Source organism: Nuphar pumila, chromosome 7 (assembly GCF_984573655.1).
Source record: "Nuphar pumila chromosome 7, dmNupPumi1.hap1.1, whole genome shotgun sequence".
Lineage (NCBI taxonomy): Eukaryota > Viridiplantae > Streptophyta > Magnoliopsida > Nymphaeales > Nymphaeaceae > Nuphar > Nuphar pumila.
In genome coordinates this window covers 117004883-117019071 of record NC_143255.1, presented here as the reverse complement: position 1 = coordinate 117019071, position 14189 = coordinate 117004883, and the positions used below count along the sequence as shown (strand labels likewise).

The 14189-nt window shown below is 40.7% G+C and overlaps 2 protein-coding genes across 2 annotated transcripts; one reads left to right on the top strand and one right to left on the bottom strand.

Annotated features, from left to right (window-relative positions):
- The first annotated feature begins 844 nt into the window (after positions 1-844).
- LOC149833103 (autophagy-related protein 13a-like) lies at positions 845-13410 on the top strand. Its single transcript, XM_090014909.1, has 4 exons — positions 845-1326; positions 1631-3688; positions 3788-3969; positions 12898-13410. The coding sequence occupies exons 2-4, from the start codon at positions 1973-1975 to the stop codon at positions 13193-13195; spliced, it is 2196 nt and encodes a 731-aa protein (XP_089871035.1). The 5' UTR covers positions 845-1326; positions 1631-1972; the 3' UTR covers positions 13196-13410.
- Positions 5240-8228, bottom strand: LOC149833104 (putative transcriptional regulator tpeD). Its single transcript, XM_090014910.1, has 2 exons — positions 5820-8228; positions 5240-5721 (listed from the first exon to the last, which is right to left on the bottom strand). The coding sequence occupies exons 1-2, from the start codon at positions 7829-7831 to the stop codon at positions 5577-5579; spliced, it is 2157 nt and encodes a 718-aa protein (XP_089871036.1). The 5' UTR covers positions 7832-8228; the 3' UTR covers positions 5240-5576.
- Positions 13411-14189: the final 779 nt, after the last annotated feature.

Here is a 14189-nt window from a genome sequence, read left to right as displayed (position 1 = left end):
AGGATGACAATGTTGGGAGCGCTTTCTTAATGCGCTCGTTCCTCACCTGTAGGACTGGTGAAAGATGCTCAGTCAGGCCAAAACCACGATTGTATGAAAACACATTGTGTCATGACTCTGATCTAGGTTTAAGCCTGTGTTAGTACCCACATGACTAAGAACTGAAATTTAAAATGATTGTGTATTTAGTTAGGCATAACATGCATCATTTAAAAAGAAAAACTAATTAAAGATAAAAACTCACTCATGCATACAGATCAAATTCTGAAATGGTAAGTGCATATATTTTTAACTGCTCATTCATATTTAAATGCTTATGACTCAAAGATTGCTTTCAATTAAAAGTGTTATGCAAGTGCGAATGATTGAATATGCAAGTGTGAGTATTGAAATATGTTTTTGCGTGCGTATTTTAATTTATATGTATTGAATAACACTTTTCTACTAGTCTGACCCTGTTATTATTAAATATTTTTGAGGTAGCGAATAAAAGACTACACGACGGTGGGAGGTTGCGGTGGGAACCAAGCCAGATTTTTTTTCTATTTTTGTTGTGTTTTAGATTGTAAGCATTCACAAGAGGTCGAGGGCTTTGATGTTATTTAATTTGAAGAACTACGATATTGTTTGATTCAAAGTTTGTAAAGGACATTTATTAATTGTAGAGGGTAAATTTTAAATTTATTTAAAAATAAAATGATAAATATGTAATAGGTCAAAGCTTTTATTTCATTCAAATTTTTAATGTAATTTTTAAAATTATTTTAAAAAAAAATTATTCGAGATAAAATTTTTTGAAATGCCAAGAAAAAGCTTAAGTCCATCTCCGACTCCTTCCCTACACGAGTTTTGATTTTAACCTCCATCCCAGTGTCTTTCATCTCCGGTCCAAAAGGGACGGAGCCCGTTTCCCCCGTTCCACTGCAATCTTTAGCTGGAAGTGCCGCCGATGTTACTGACGGATCTCAATAAAGTACAGTTAAATCGGGAACGAGGAGTCCGAAAGATTAAAGAGAGGGGACGAACCACTAGGAAGTCGGATTATCACTAATCTCCACGGCTATTGGTTGGTATCGAGGTTTAATTAGGAGCCGTCGGCGTGATTATCGGCGTGATTAATCGGTGTGCTATGGGAGACGCGGGAGCGTCGGATTCCGTTAGCCGGACGTCCCTTCTCTGCGAGAAGGAGGCGGCAATGACCGGGCGGAAACTGCCGGCCCCCGTCTCCGACCCCGACCGTATGGTCCTCTGATCGCGACTCAAACGCGGGATTGTGTTTTTTGTCATTCTTTCGTGTTTTCCTTTTTCTGGAATTCCTTTCTCAAGGTAAGATTGATGCGGCTTCTTTTGTTCGTTTCGCGAAGTTTTTGTTTGGAAGTTGGCTTCATTTTCTCCGTTTGGTGATAGGAGATTTTCTAGGGTTTGATCGGAGAATTTGAAATTTAGTTTTTTTTCTTTCCCAGAAATGATGCCTTTTTTTTTCTGAAGACGTTGATATTCTGTTTCATTTTGGCGAGTAGGTTTAAATTTATGATGGTTAATCTGGATTACATCGCCATGATGTTTTTCTGTGTGTTTATGAATCATTATTATTGTTCAGTGTTTTGATTTGCTTGCGAATTTCTAGCAGGGGGGTTTCATTTTTGGAATCCGTTTTGTTTTCTGATGAATCTGTGACGCAACACGAAACACTGGCAAGAAGTAGGGGATTCTTTTTATGGTGATGCTGATATGAATTTAATGAACTTGGAACTCGTTATTACGACGGGATTTGTATTGATATAATGCTAATAGGTTTTCGAGGTCGTTATTGAAATTTTGGATTATTGGAATGTTATTGGGATTCTGGGCTGATACGGTTTGATCTCGGTTTTACTTCACCCATTTGCGTAGTTCAAATATCGAAGATATCAGTTCGCTATCAAGCTCGCAGTTTCATGAATCGTAGCTGATCATATTGTCATTGCATGCTATGGCGCATTCTGAGTCTACGAAAGCAGAGCAGATCATTTCGGAGTTTTACTTGAAGAGCCTGCAGATAATACTGGAATCTAGGATCCCTTGTTTGCGTTCTCAGTATCAGGACGCAGACCATAGTGGGCCGAGCTCGTCCCGTTCTAAACGGAGGGATAAATGGTTCAGTTTGGCCATAGGTGAGTGTTCAGCGGCTGCAGAGTGCATGAATGTTTGGTATAAGAATGTTGGAGGTCCACTGGTTGTTGATGTGATTCTTGTTCAAGAAGCTGGGTCAGAAGGGGAAGGCTCTAGTTTTGGCATTGGGCGGCTGTCGAAGCAAAATTCTATGAGTATTTCGTCTCCAAGAGGACAGCCTTTAAGCTGCTGGGGTGCGGGAGGCGACTACATTCCATCATTGAGAACAAGCAATCAGACAGTTATAGAGAGATGGTTTATCCAGTGTGAATCTCTCAGGGAAAGTGGTAGGGATTTTTCACTGGGTAAGACATTGGCAGGTGGAGAGAATGCAAAGTATGACGATAGCAGTTGTAAGGTCCGGGGTAATACTGGAGAAATTGAAGTTGGATCCCCGCAAATGTATACGCATTCTGTCGATGGCCACCCAGTCATTAAGAGGATGTACAAGAGACTAACTATAAGTTTACGTTCCCTTTATGCAACTTCAAGGCTTTTGCCCGCCTATAGACTTTTTAGAATGCTCAACTCAACAAATGATGCCAACAACTTTAAACTTAGCTACAAAATTTCATCCTTTTCAGAGCCTTTCTCTCATGCAGAGGAGGAGTTGATGCAACAGTTCAATTTCTCCCCTTTAGAGACCCCCTTTGGTCAGCTTTGTCTATCTGCATCATACCGTGCAAACATGTCGGATCTGAATGTTGAAACTTCAACAGTGATGGCACCACAGATAATAGTAGACTATGTTGGTAGTCCTGCTGCTGATCCTGTGAAGATATTCCCATCCGGATCACCTGCTGAATCTGTGGATAGATGCGTTTGTGCCACTTCTTTTCCATTGCAACAGTTTAAGCCACCTTCTTCTGCCCCATTTCAGCGTCCTCATAGTTGGACAAGCGGTCTTAACAGAGTTGCTCCATATGTCCACACCAGCTCTCACCCATCGCATCCCTTTGTTACATCCCCCTCCCCCTCGCCTTCTACATCTTCAGGTGCTAATGCTTCACTTTCAAATTTGTACATGCATCAGAACAGGCCCCACAATCACCATCTTATGGGTAACTCGCCTCCTATAAGCTCACAAACTAACCTTCCACGATCTTCATCATTTGGTTCTAAATCTTTAGCTCGTAAGAAGGGCATGAGCTTGGATGAGTACTGGCTCTCACCTCCATTTTCCCCATCTTCTTACCCATCTCCACCAACAAATTCTTCTTGTCGTAATCTGTTATTGTCTCATCGGCATTTGGAAAGTGCTCCTGTCAGCATTCCTCAACCGATGGCTAGTCAAAGTCCAGGGTATCCAACTTCAAGCTCCTCTGATTCAAACAGGTTTCCTCTACCACCTCTATCCCCTAGATTCTCAAGGCCTGACAGTTTCTCTCAGGATGATAGTTGCAGGGCTTCCATTGGCAATATTTCAGGATATCAGGACTATTTGTCTGAAAGTAAAAGCTTCAGGAAGCTGGATTCTCTAAAACCAGGGGAATTCCCCCCAGGCACTACAAACTTGCATACGTACTCTGGTCCAAAGGTAATGTATTTGATGTACACTAATGCCATTATATTGTGAACATTTGAGGTTCTGTTGCATAATTTGCCTGCTGAACTTGTGCTTGTTTGCCTCCCTCAGGTTTTCAAGGATGGCAGAGATGATTCTGGTAGGTTCTCAGGAGTGGTGTCTTCAAGCAGCTCACCACGTATCGGATTTTCAAGGAGCTCAAGCAGGGTATCTTTCCAAGATGAGTTAGATGATTATGACTTCTCATGTCCCTTTGCTGTGGATGATGTTGATACAACAGATTCTCAAATAAGGTCGCCCTCATTCCTGGCTTTTTTTTACCCTTTTCATTTTTGCACAAAGTTATGGTTGCGTGACGTTACAATAATAATAATAATAATAACAATAATAATAATACTAAGTATTATTATTTTTATTATTATTGCTGTTATCTATGTCACATGGACTCTTCAACTAGGTGCCGCACCCGCACCCGATGCGGTCAACCTGACCCTGGGTGCGGTCAACCCACCCAGGGTCATTTATGTCCAACTTTTGGACTTTATATATATAATTTTTTATATTTTTGCCGCACCCCCGCACCCAAGTTTTTTGAAAGTGCCGCACCCGCACCCGCACCCGCACCCGCACCCATGTGACATAGGCTGTTATTGTTGTTGTTGTTACTAGTTGATTCGTTTTGGTTTGCAGAGATGTCCTCTTGTATAAGTTGTGTGACTTGAATCTGATGGCCCATGACCTAGCATTGTGAACCATAGCCCTCTAGTGCTTCTCTATATGTATTTCACTGTCTGATCTGTGATTTAAACATGTATATAGATTTGGAAAGCACATATATGTGATGGATATGTTTGGAATTGTGTCTATGTATTCTGATAATCTACGAGTGGGGTTTTTGGTCTCGGCACGAGATTCAAATGCATACTGAATGCAAACTTACAGATGTATTGCATATGCTTGCACGATCACTATATTATATGTGTGAGTGGGAGTTTAGAGGAGATAATATTCGGTAATTTCAGTTTTGATTATTTTTTAGCGTTCCATAGTGGTCATGGCTCAAAGATCCATAACCCGAACAGTATATATTTTTCAATTCTCTAGGTAACCACATATTGCTCACAAGGGTTCTGCACCTCTGTCTTCCTGGTTAGTGGTGACTGGTTTGTCACATGACATGGGATGACCATGGTTTGAAACACGGGTTCATCCCTTTGTTATGAGCTTCAAGTTGGATTTACTCCCCAGTGGGCATGGGGGACCTCAAGCATTTTACCAACTGGAGGCCTGTCAATGTGCAATTGGTGATGGGGGAGGGGTGGTGTTTCCCTTGTCCTAGCCAGAAAAAAGGAAAAATAAAATGCCCCTGATTCTCAGTTGTCACGTCTGCTTCATAAAGTCTTGAAGACACTCATTGGTGCATGATCTGTGTCTCCATGTGACCTTTTGTGTCATAGCTTAAGGTATTACTGCAAGAAACTTGTGTCATTTATTGGCTTATCCTTTTCTTTATGGATGTCTTTGTGTGGAACTAGCATCTTATATAGGTCAGCTATGTCACATGGGTGCGGGTGCGGGAGCGGGTGCGGGTGCGGGGATTCGGCACTTCCAAAAAACCCGGGTGCGGGGGTGCGGCAGGGGCAAAAATGTAAAAAAAAAATTATATATATATATATATATATAATTTTGAAGTTTTAACAGTTTAACATTTAACAGTAAACATTGTCATAAACTCATAATATGATTTATCATATCATGCATGCAGTATATCAACCTAAATATCAAATTATCAATCAAATAAGTAAAGCAATTACATAAATCGACCTAAATATCAATCAAATAAGTATGCATAAAAGAACTAAATTACATACCAAAGTATATCCTGATGAAGTAATGGATGCTAATAATTTTCTTCTTCATCATCAAATGCATCATTAGAAGGAATACTGGGCTCAGCTAAATCCATGTTTATTACGTTGAATTCATGTTCTCCCTCGAAGTCACACTCTTCTGGGTTTACATCCCAAAATTTGGATGTTCCTTGTCTGCATTATAAACCCAATTTGAAAATGATAAATACAATACAAGTATATTTAAATGAAAACTAAAAAATAATCAAATAACTAAGAGAGCAAATTAGTACCTGTATTCATCATTGCTTCGCGAAAGTAATCGAAGATTTGAATGAACATATACTAAATCCTCTGCACGCTTGCTGGTGAGTTTATTTCTCTTCATGTTGTGGATTTGAGAATATGTGCTCCAATTTCTTTCACAACAAGATGAACTAGCAGGCTGCGATAGCAATCTTAATGCAAGACGTTGCAGAAGAGGTGTTTCCGATCCAAATGTTGACCACCATGTGATAGGATCTATATTATCTTCTTCTCTCGCGAATAATGCCGGTGCATATAATCTCGAAGATGAAAATTTTCCAAACTCTTGTGTGACTTGATGTAGAAGATGTGCTTCTGGAAAAAGTCTTGTCATGCACATATTTCTATGTCTTGATAGCTCTGGGTCTAAATTTGGAGGGACACGACCAATACCACCAGCCCGCCACTTATTTGCATAATATTTTGGATTAAGAGAATGTGCCATGCAATGCAAATGAGTGTTGCTCTTATCCCATCTTCTGACTAAAATTGAATGAATATGATTAAAAAAATCTGAATCATCCAATGCAGGATTTTTTTCTTCATGCATGAAAACTATAGCTTGTATTTTTTCAATCATATTATCCCACATTTCATAAACTCTGTGAAGCATGGGCTCATCCTTATCAACTTCTCTTAACATTTCCCAAATAGGTTGCGTAAATTGAAGGAAGTATACCACTCTGTCCCAAAACTCATCATCAAGAATGAATTTCTTAATTTCTTGAGCCTTCATATCATCATCAACACGATAGAATGTCCAATTTTCATCAGTCACCATGTTAATCAAAGCATTCTTCACTCTTTTAATCCTCTTCATCATCACAATGATGGACGCAAAACGTGTTTCAGCGACCTTCAACAATTTCAAATCAGAATGCCTATTAAATATAGCATTAGCACGATGGTGGTTAACAACAAAATTCCTAATGCTTTTGACATTTCTTTCTAAATCTTCAATCCATGAACATAAAGCATATGCTTGTGAATTTTCTTCTTCTTTGGGGTTGCATATGCTCTTTAGGGCTAGATTTAAGCTGTGTGCTACACAGGGACTCCAAAAAATATGAGGGTACTCACTCTCCAAACTCAACGCTGCACTTTTACAAACCGGAGCGTTGTCTGTAATGATTTGTACCACTTTCTGATCACCCACTTCTTTTATCACTTCTATAAACAATCCCTTCAAATACTCTGCATTTTTATATTTCCCAGATGCATCAACTGCTTTCAAGAATATTGGGCCACTAAGCGAACAAGCAATGAAATTGATTAATGGACGCCTTTGAATATCTGTCCATCCATCAGACACAATGGAAACTCCATTTTGCTCCCATGAATATTTTTTAATTTCTAGCAACCTCTCCACGTTTGCCCTCTCTTCTGCAAGAAGTGTGGTTCGTATTTTTTCTGAACTTGGAGGCACATAACCACTCAAATTACAATTTGCCAAGGATGTTACTAAATCCTTCCAATAAGGATTTCTAGCCGCATTAAATGGGAGTGAACCAGAATAAAAATACCTCCCAACTTTTCTATCCAATTCTTCTCTTCCATATGTATTGAATGCTGTTTGTATCGTTCCTCTACCTCCTAGATTGACTTTTCTTTTTTTTTCAGCATCTTCTTGATGGCTTGCAAATGGCACACTGACTGCAGAAGAATCGGCCATTGCCTTTCTCTTCTCATATTCTTCTTGTATTTTCTTGTATTGCCTTCGCATTGGCTCATCAACTTTTCTGCAAGCTGAAATGCCATGTCCTGGTATCTTCAACAAATGAGCCTTCACTCTTGTGTAAGACCCAACAAAATCTTTTTCGCAGAGTTTGCATCGAAATCTTTTGTTCCCACCACCTCCTTCTCCAGTTTTTGCAAGTTTATCTACATGTATCCATAGTGGCCCCACATCATCAATCCCACTGCAACTATCAGCAAAACTAGCAGCAGAACTCACATGTTGGGATGAGGATGACGCAAGTCCTTTCCCTTTATCCGTCATTTTTATCCTGAAAACACAAAAAAAAATACATTACAATTTTCAATTCAATTCAAAAACACAGGGAGAAGGGGGGGCTCAGCCCCTCCCCTGCCAACCCAACAAGAGAGCGAGAGCGAGGGGGGCTCGGCCCCTCCCCTGTCGACCCAAAAAAAAAAAACAGATGTGACAGGGGCTCGGCCCCTCCCCTGTCGACACCAAAAAAAAAAAAAAACAGATGGGGGAGGGGCTCGGCCCCTCCCCTGTCGACCCAAAAAAAAAAAACTGATGGGGGAGGGGCTCGGCCCCTCCCCTGTCGACCCAAAAAAAAAAAAAAGATGGGGGAGGGGCTCAGCCCCTCCCCTGTCGACCCAAAAAAAAAAAACAGATGGGGGAGGGGCTCGGCCCCTCCCCTGTTAACCCAAAAAAAAAAAAGCTGATGGGGGAGGGGCTCGGCCCCTCCCCTGTCGACCCAAAAAAAAAAAAGATGGGGGAGGGGCTCGGCCCCTCCCCTGTCGACCCAAAAAAAAAACTGATGGGGGAGGGGCTCGGCCCCTCCCCTGTCAACCCAAAAAAAAAAAAGATGGGGGAGGGGCTCGGACCCTCCCCTGTCGACCCCAAAAAAAAAAAAAGATGGGGGAGGGGCTCGACCCTTCCCTTGTCGACCCAAAAAAAAAAAACTGATGGGGGAGGGGCTCGGCCCCTCCCCTGTCGACCCCCAAAAAAAAAAGATGGGGGAGGGGCTCGGCCCCTCCCCTATCGACCCAAAAAAAAAAAAGATGGGGGAGGGGCTCGGCCCCTCCCCTGTCGACCCAAAAAAAAAAAGGATGGGGGAGGGGCTCGGCCCCTCCTGTGCCGAAAAATGAGGGAGCAGGGGAGGCTCAGCCCCTCCCCTGCCGACCCAACAAGAGACCGAGAGAGGGGGGGGGGGTGCTCGGCCCCTCCCCAGCCGACCCAAGAAGACGAGAGACATACCTGCGAGCCGAGAGGAGGAGTCTGGGAGGCGGAGCTGGGGGCGGCGGAGCTGGGGGCGGCGGTGCTGGGGGCGGCGACGCTGGGGGCGGCGGAGCTGGGGGCGGCGGAGCTGGGGCGGCGATGGGAGAGCTCGAGCTCAGGGGGAGAGAGAGGAGAGATTAGGGCAAAAAATTTTTTTTTGCCCTAATCCTCCTCCTTTTCATCAGGGGGGGGGGGAATTTCGCCCAAAAATTTGGACAAAAATGACCCTGGGTGCGTTGACCGCACCCAGGGTCGTGTTGACCGCACCCGGTGCCGCACCCGCACGCGATCCCGCGTCGCTTCGCGTCGACGCGGGTGCGGCACCTGTTTTGCCGAGTCCCTGTGACATAGTAGGTCAGGCAATACTTTTCTCTTTTCTTCCCTTCTCATTTATCTTCTTTGGACTACGCAAATCATGAGAAGGCATGTTTACTTAGTATTGTATTATTCTCGTTGATACTGCCATTTATACTTGTTTTTCGTTTCTTTATGTTTCCAAAAGTTCCCTGCCTTTCTTGGCCTTTTAGCTAAGATCAAGTGTTTCTACAAGTTTCCATTTTTTCTGTAATTGGTTGTGTTTTACTTTATCCTTAGATCCAAATCTTGTGGAGGTCTTCTTCTTGTTTCCCTGGTGACTTCTCTTGATATTTCTGTCATTGCTAAATCTTTTTCCCTCTATTTTTTTTTTCATGTTTCTCTTTCAGTTGTCTCTTTAATGATTTTTTTTCTTTCGCTTCTTTATTTATCTCAAACTGATATTTTAAACTTCTCTTTCCATTCTATTTTTGTTTTCCCATCATGCATTGACAGATGTGGGTTCTGCAATAAGTACTGTAGAACTAAGGTGCCCCGCTGTTGGCCACTTTTGTAGGTTGAACCTAAATATGAAAATGCAATTCACTATACATAGAAAGCCTTAAAAATAAGAAATTGCTCACTCTTTTACCCTGTTCATTTCTTTTAAGCTGGTTTAGCCCCTTGTCCTTAAAAAATAGGAAACTATTTGCTCCCCTCCTCTTTCAAACAACATCACTATTATATTATAATTTTTATGTTGTTAGTTCATCAATTAAAAAGTTACAAATTTACTTTTCATATATTCTTGCTTGATGAGTTGCTTCTTTTGCCAAACAAGTTGAGGATTGGGCGTATATACATTATGAAACCTAGAAAAAGTGTTGAAAATTACGGTATTATTGCAGTACTCTTAAGATATGGCCATATGGAAAAAGTGAATATTCATTTTTAATCTATAGGTTCGATATAGACTCCAATCTAGCTAAAAAATATTTTATATGTTGCATGATAGTTTGTGAAAGTGATGAAATAAGTCCAGGATAGCATAGATGATAAAGGGGCTTGCTTGGAACCGTTCTTTGTTTTTTTTTTTGCTTCCAACTTTCTTGGGTGGGGTAGGCATGTGTGGAGAAATGAGCCTATTTAGTTAATAGTACCATGCCATAGGCTATGTCACAGGGACTCGGCCAACTAGGTGCCGCACCCGTGTCGGGTGCGTGCTGGTGCGGCACCCAGTGCGGTCAACCTGACCCTAGGTGCGGTCAACGCACCCAGGGTCATTTATGTCCAATATATATATATATATATATATTATATTTTTTCTGCACCCCTGCACCCGCACCCATGTGACATAGGCCATAGGAAGAGTATGTCATGTTGTAGCTGCTATATTTGTGGGAATGATAACGACTGTCATGAAACAAGCATGCATTAGTTTAGTAACGTGCATTTTTTTCGAAATGGTGTTTACGCTCCTCCCATTCCTAGAGAACTGAAGCCATTTCTGTGTCATTTTAAGATTGTCCAAGCCAGCTAAACTCGTTTCAGTGAAGAAGATCACATGAGTTATGGAGTTATCTTCCACTTATGCCTTTGAGTGTTGGTAATATTCATAAATAAATGTGAAATATGGTTTGAGCTGATAGATGTATTGAGTTAGGATCCAATAAATGAAATTCATTTAGATCAACAAGAAGGCCGTGCAAGAGATGTAACCTGTGCAGCATATCACCCATGCAAGGCAGATGTACAATGGAATGCATGTGATAGGAAAATTCAGAAATAAGGAAATGGATTAATATACGTCTTCAATCATGGGTTTCTGCTTTTGTTTTTAAAGATATAATCAATGCGCCATGTTTCCCATGTATAAAGGTAGATGTACAACTGGATTGCATATGTTATAAGAAAAGTGAAAAGTGGGGGAATGAATGTCACATACAACTTCAATTCATTTCTTTTTTGTTTTTCAATGAAAAACATAACCTGTAAAGACTTCATAATCTCATTGCTGGCGAGACCTAATAGAAGGTATGGAAGTTATGAAAAAGCACCGGAAAAGTCGAAAAACCATTTAGCATATTTCATTTAGCATGTTTGTATATATATAGAAAGAGAGAGATCATTTTTGTTATTAATCAATAGGTATAATTGGGATCATGTGTCAGATATCATTGGTGCAGCCTCTTGAAAATTGATGGCTCAGTTTGATTCAAGAAATTTGGTAAGACTTTCTAAGAAGAAAAAAGCGAGACTGTTGACCTGTGATGCCTTTGTATGATAAAGCAATTCATTCATGTTTTTTACTAGTTCAAGTTGAACAATTTGGAGCGTTGTTGGCAGCATGAGGAATGCAACTACTGGGCTATGTAGTCAAGAGCGCAAGGCGGTGCCTAGTCGGTAAAGACAAGCCGAGGACTAGGCAGCATACCCCAATTAAATATAAAAGTAAGTACACAAAATATACATACAAATATGTTTAATTCTTTTACTAATAAGATGATTTCATTACACAAGTACAAAATTATGCATGCTTTTACAAAATATATTAATATACATAGCCAGAATATACATATATAATTGTACACACACAAAAATATATATTTCAATGATTCATAACATATTCAGTATAATCAACAAAATATGTTTTTAACCTATGTCACAGAGATTCGGCCAGCAGGGTGCTGCACTCGCGTCGATGCGACGCGACTCGGGTGTAGGTGCGGGTGCGGCACCCGGCGCGGTCAAGCCGATCCTGGGTGCGGTCAACACACCTAGGTTCATAAATGCCAAATCTGGACTTTAAAAAAAATATATACTGTTAAAAATTAGTGTTACTTCTGTTTAACTGCTAAAAACTAGTGTTACTGCTGTTAACTGTTAAAAATTATATATATATATATATACCCTCCCGCACCCCCACACCCAAGTTTTTTTAAAGTGCTGCATCGCCGCACCCGCACCTATGTGACATAGCTTTTAACCTTTCACATAGGCACAATAACACATACATATATAAATAGCATATTATATAATTCATAATGTTAAACATGCTTTCAGGCTTTTATAGAAAAATTCATCAAAAATAAAGTAACACACATATATAAAAAACATAATAAATTAGAATTAATTATATTTTAATGTTTAGAAAAAATCCTAAAGGCAAAGTAGCACACACATATATAAATATAATAACTAAGTATGTTTTCATGATTTCACAGAACAAATCACACACACACAGATATATATATATATATATATATATATATATATATATATATATATATATATATATATATATATATATATATATAAAACTAAACTGCCCTCATGCCTAGGCGGAAGCAGCTTAATCACCGACTAGGCGCCTTAATCGGTGCCTAGTTGGCAAAATTGATACCTTTTAAGGTACCCACCTGGGAATTGCAAAGCCTAGGCATTTTACTTAGCCTAGACCGACTAGGCGGACTACTTGGTGCCTAGCTGGGGCTTTTGACTATACTGGGGTATAATATCATCCTTAATTGTTGGATTTTTTTGATGTCTATGTGATATCATCTATGATTCTCAGGTCTCTAATGCCTGCATCCGGAAATTAGTGATTGTCCGTGCATCATAATAACATAAATAAGATTCACACCAATGCACATGCACGAGAGAACTCGGATGCTGGGAAAAATACTAGTCATGATAAAAAGCAATACAAATGAAGTTGTTTACAAGCTCGTCAGAATGTTTTGGTTGGTGTCATCTTCTTGCATTTTGCAGAGGAAGTGATGACCTTACATTCTCTGCAGTGTCCTTGATGGTAAGGAAACTTCAGGTCCGTCACAGGTGTTCCTGCCAAAGTCTCAAGATGCAGCTGTTGGCTTGCTTGTGCACATGCTAAGGACTGCACCACCTCTTCGCCAAGACCATAGCTACTACTCTCAGGCATCCAGATCCGAGTTTGATGTCATAGATTCTAATGAAATTGGAGCATCTGGGTTTCTTGCATACCGGAAGGCTGCCGATGCATTGGAAGAACTTCGTAGCTACAAAGAAATGAAGGACCTGCTCCTTTCTAAGAGTAGGACTCAAGGAATGGATCATTGAAGCAGCAACAGTAATAGGAATCGTGGGGGCTCTTTGTTTACGGATAAGGATGAGTCGAGATCTTTGCTTTGCTGAAGATCAAAATTGACCTTATCAGGTGTTGTATTTTGTCCTCCAACCAAGCATTTTTGTTATTTTTTTGAGAGGAGATTTTCCAATTATGTCTGTTTTTCCTAGGTTGGATACAAGTTTTGAGTGCCAAGAATTATTTTTATCCATTTTTGTCCAAGTGGTTACCCACGTGTGTCTTCATGAGAGAGAGAGAGAGAGAGAGAGAGAGAGAGAGAGAGAGAGAGAGAGAGACGCACCCCTCAGAGGCAAGGCACACACTCAAGGTACTGATGCGCACACTCAATACCTGAAGCGTACTGAAATGTAAGGTTAGTTCAGAGTGGTGGTTTAATGAAGTTTTTTTTTGTAGTTGGGTCACGTGCGACATTGTGCAATCAAAGGCTTATTTGATCATTATGCCCCTGAGAATAGGAAAATGTTGTTGTCGTCCATCCCCTGCTTGTGAGTACAGGTGAGAGGGTCGTGCGGTGTTAAAAAGGAGAGGTTTGTGGTTTGAGAACTTGTCGACCGTCCATCTTAGAGTTGGTAAGATGGACGGTTAGGTTGCACTCGCTCATGCATTGTGGGGGTGCTGGGGTCGGCTATCTTAGAGCTTGGAGGGAGGTGGGCTCTGATGGGTCGAGCCTAGTTTCTGCTCAGTTCAGCTTGTTTGCTTGTAAATTTAGCTTAATTTGTCGATTCTGACGTTACCTTTCTGTTCGGCCCCCATCAATTAATGGCGGATGCAAAGATCGGTGATGAATTTGATGATGGCAAGATTCGATATGGACTTGAGTTCGGTCTTGATGCAAACGGATTCGGTTAGATAAACAGTTCAACTTCATAAGCTCAAAATTTAAAACATTACTTTCATATTTAATATGATTTTAATGCTTTTTAATAGTGTTTCACTAAAAATGTAAGTTTATCTATCAAATATCAA

Bases quoted from the DNA above. Each gene is read 5' to 3' on its own strand.
- LOC149833103 (XM_090014909.1), top strand. From the start codon at position 1,973: ATGGCGCATTCTGAGTCTACGAAAGCAGAGCAGATCATTTCGGAGTTT. The intron at 3,689-3,787 runs GTAATGTATTTG...TGCCTCCCTCAG, and splicing joins ATACGTACTCTGGTCCAAAG to GTTTTCAAGGATGGCAGAGA. The intron at 3,970-12,897 runs GTCGCCCTCATT...CATTCTCTGCAG, and splicing joins ACAACAGATTCTCAAATAAG to TGTCCTTGATGGTAAGGAAA.
- LOC149833104 (XM_090014910.1), bottom strand. From the start codon at position 7,831: ATGACGGATAAAGGGAAAGGACTTGCGTCATCCTCATCCCAACATGTG. The intron at 5,722-5,819 runs GTACTAATTTGC...TTTATAATGCAG, and splicing joins CGAAGCAATGATGAATACAG to ACAAGGAACATCCAAATTTT.